The following is a 3,947-nucleotide window of genomic DNA, read 5'->3' as shown; positions in this document are numbered from 1 at the left end:
CAACCGTAAGTAAAGTACAAGTTGTCTTAATTTAACTTTCCTGGTCATAAACTTCCACGCTACAACCAAAACTAGAAGATAACTTGATTTACAAATAAAAACTAGCTAGACAAGAAAAACCCTTTGGCAAGTCTAACCAGCCGTCAACTACCCCTCCCAATGCCTCACGATTCTCCCACAAAACAAAGGCAAACCCCCCGAAAACAAACAGCCACTGGGCATATATTTTACTAGCATCTGCCCACCTCATGTGCCAAGTGAACAGCCAGCAACATGTGTGTGCACCTTATAAAATATGCCTCTACTGGTAAGTAGCTGCAGATTGTACCTTATTGTATGTGCCACATGTGCCTGAGTGTGCCCATAAAATAGACGCCTTCTCACCCCTGGGGCCGAATCAGAGGTGAGCAGCCATGCTGACCTCTCTCTCCTCATCTTGTCTGTCCTGCCACAATAGCTGGCTCTGCAGTGGCAATTTCTAATTGTAAGAAGATAACCTGAAATAAGTTCAGAGACAGTCGACTAATTAAATATTGCCCTTAACAGACTCGCGTTGCGAATATTCTATCTGGATGCATTCATGATTTTATTTGGGGATCTTAAGTTTTGAGGTTTAAGGCAATACACCATGGAAGATCAATTTAATATGCCAACAAAATAAGACAAGCATGTTCGGTCTTCTGTGGCAGAGCAATTGTGTGCAGCAGGTTGCAACAAGAGTAGTTCAAACTTAGCATCTGTATGTGATAATAACAAGGCAACTAAGACTAAGCATGTGCATGATAAGGTATCCAGTTTTAATTCCAGATATTTGTGCTACGCACCACTTTTTCTTTCCAGAACCGCAAGAGAATTCCAGATATTTGTGCTCCGTAGCACTTGGAAAACAAAAATATGTAGCACAAATATCCATTCATGTATGGTAGACTAACCTGAAAGCACAATGAAATTGTGAAGAGGCACCGCAAGGTCAAGTCAAATTGCAATGCAAAATTAATATAGTCAGTTGATACAGCTAGCTAGCACACTTGGCTTACATTCAACTCCCTACTTAAACAAACATGGATATATAAAAGCCTCGAATCAAATCAAGGAGTAATCCATACAACCAGAGACACACACACATACTCCCTCCGTCCCGGATTTATTAGGCCCCTTTTATTTTAATCCAAAGTTTAACCATGAATTGAACTAATAAAATGTAAACTATATGTCACAAAAATTATATTATAGAAAAAATCTTTCAAATACAAATCCAATAATATATTTATTGTACCATATACTTTATAATTTTTTAGTCAAATACATGGTCAAATTGAGCCCAAAATCCAATAGCCCTAACAAACCAGGACGAATGTAGTACACAACCCATTTTTATAAACTAGTAATTATATGAGCATAAGATACAGTTGTTCTGATACCTACCAATAAGCATGCATGTTGAAAAATCTGATCCAACAACTGGCATTTTGGGGCTCATCATCTGCCTAACTCGCATAAAGGCTCTCCCTATAGCATGACAAGGACAAGCTCACATGAGCTCAACCAGATAATCAATGGGCCCCACCCTAGCTAGCTATCTAGCAGCTAGCTAGCTCCTCTCACACCCCATCCTCCTTCCTCTCCTTTAAAAAGCAAGCTACTTGTATTGTGCCCACTCTTTCCCCCACCCCTCCATCATACAGTACATTGCGCACACAACTACACACGTATACGTACACATACATACACACTACTACACTACACACACTAGCTAAGCAAGCTAGGACAATTACCTTCGTTTGCAAGCCAAAAGCAAGCATCCATCCATCCAGAGCCAGCAGCCTCATCTCCATTTCTCCTCCTCTCCTCCCCTTCCTCCGGCCTCTCTCTCACCAAGAACCTTCATAGTACCCACCCCCCACCCTTCACATCCACCCTTCTTCCTCCTCCCCATCCTCTTCTTGCTCGATCTCATGCCTGGATCCTGCAAGAAACCCAAGCTCTAGCAGGCAGATCGAGCTGTTCCCCCCTTCGTAGCTACTTCCACAGGTTCCTGCTTTGCCAATCGGCCAAGAATTCTAAATTCCAATCTCCCAAGCTAGCCAAATATTATAAGCCCACCCAAATCCTATACTTATAAACAACAGTAACAGCACAGCACTGGGAGTGGGAGAAGGGGAGCACCAGCTAGCTAGCTGCCGGTCAAAGGTCAAGGAGAAGGAGCAAGCAGGCAAGGGGAGGGAAGGGAGGAAGGAGGCATCTACCTAACCTACCTCTCTTCAATCGGTGCACATGGAGTTCACCGCAATCCGGGCCTCCGCGGCGGCCGCTGGTGGCTGCTCTTCGCCGCCGCCTGCGGCGGATCATAAGGCCGAGGAGGAGGCGGCGGGGCCGGTGGAGAAGGAGCACATGTTCGACAAGGTCGTGACCCCGAGCGACGTGGGCAAGCTGAACCGGCTGGTGATCCCGAAGCAGCACGCGGAGAAGTACTTCCCGCTCGACGCCTCCTCCACCGACAAGGGCCTCCTGCTCAGCTTCGAGGACCGCGCCGGCAAGCCGTGGCGCTTCCGCTACTCCTACTGGAACAGCAGCCAGAGCTACGTCATGACCAAGGGCTGGAGCCGCTTCGTCAAGGAGAAGCGCCTCGACGCCGGGGACACCGTCTCCTTCGGCCGCGGCGTCGGGGAGGCCGCCAGGGGGAGGCTCTTCATCGACTGGCGCCGCCGCCCCGACGTCGTCCTGCCGCCTGGGCACCACCGAGGCTTTGCCCTCCCCTCTGTGCCCTTCTCGCCGTGGATGGCTCACCCGGCCGGACCCGGCGGCGCTGGCGGCAGGATGTTCCTCCAGGCGACTACGCCGGCGACCGTCTACGATTACGACGCCTACCAGCACAACCACCAGCGGCGACACATCGGATACGACGGGTACGGGGCGGCGCCCGGCAGGCAGGTCGTGTACTACCAGCCGCAGCAGCACTACCACCACCAGCACCAGTCGCTGGTCCTGGAGTCGGTGCCGGTGCGCATGGCGGCAGCGCCAGGGCACCCGGAGCCGTCCGCGGTGGCGACGTCGGGGTCGAAGCGGGTGCGGCTCTTCGGGGTGAACCTCGAGTGCGCGGCGGACGCCGAGGAGGACTTCAGCGGGCACGGGAGAACGGCGACAACGGCGCTGCAGCTGCTGTCACCGGCCTCCTCCTCATCGTCGTCGTCCGGGAAAGCGAGGTGCTCTTTGAATCTTGACTTGTGAAGCGCTAAGAGTGGGCGGTCGTACGATCCACTACTAGTACCACTACTGCTACTCAGATTCTGACACAAACGGGGTCGCCGCCGGCCGTTCGCAAAGGAGAAATTAACCTGTCGGCCGGAGAAGTAAACAAATGCGGCGGCGGCGGCGGGCGGTGCATGCGTGGAGCATCTAGCCTCTTCGTAATCTCTTCCTTTGGTATATAGCTCATGATCTCTCCTTAATTATTATTAGCCAGTGCAGTGCGGTGTGAGAAGAAACACGAAAAGAACAATTTAAGCAGCAGCAACAACAACAAATCTTCTATCTTGATTGATGCATGGTTTCTTGCTAGTATCTTTTATTTGCTCTGATTTGCATTCCTTCCCCAATTTCCCCTTGTGTGCTCGAGTATAATTAAGATGATCTCTCGTTCTTTTCATTTGGGGACTTAAATAGAGGATAATTATTGTAGGAAGAGAAAATTGTATCTATACAATGAGTCCATGACCGAGCCTAGGAAACATAGTGTGCTCCCCACATATGATAACAATAAATATTCACCCTTATACAAATACAATACATGCAAGTATCTTGGAGGTGGGATGCAATGTTTAATTAACAAATTGATTATGCTGTAATTGTGCACATGGATTGTTCTTGTTGCTGCTGCTCTAGTGTGGGCATATGCAGGTCAATTGGGCTCTCCTTCCAAAGCTACCTAGCTGTAGGGTGAGGAGAGG

The 3,947-nt window shown here is 49.3% G+C and overlaps 1 protein-coding gene across 1 annotated transcript; it reads left to right on the top strand.

Moving 5' to 3' along the window:
- Nucleotides 1–1,677: 1,677 nt before the first annotated feature.
- LOC123105955 (B3 domain-containing protein Os03g0120900-like) lies at nucleotides 1,678–3,541 on the top strand. The gene has a single exon (XM_044528139.1). The coding sequence runs from the start codon at nucleotides 2,275–2,277 to the stop codon at nucleotides 3,226–3,228; it is 954 nt and encodes a 317-aa protein (XP_044384074.1). The 5' UTR covers nucleotides 1,678–2,274; the 3' UTR covers nucleotides 3,229–3,541.
- The last annotated feature ends 406 nt before the right edge of the window (nucleotides 3,542–3,947 follow it).

The sequence above is a fragment of the Triticum aestivum genome, chromosome 5A, assembly GCF_018294505.1.
Source record: "Triticum aestivum cultivar Chinese Spring chromosome 5A, IWGSC CS RefSeq v2.1, whole genome shotgun sequence".
Lineage (NCBI taxonomy): Eukaryota > Viridiplantae > Streptophyta > Magnoliopsida > Poales > Poaceae > Triticum > Triticum aestivum.
The sequence above is the reverse complement of the archived record's forward strand: the minus strand, read 5'-3'. Positions and strand labels throughout refer to the sequence as shown.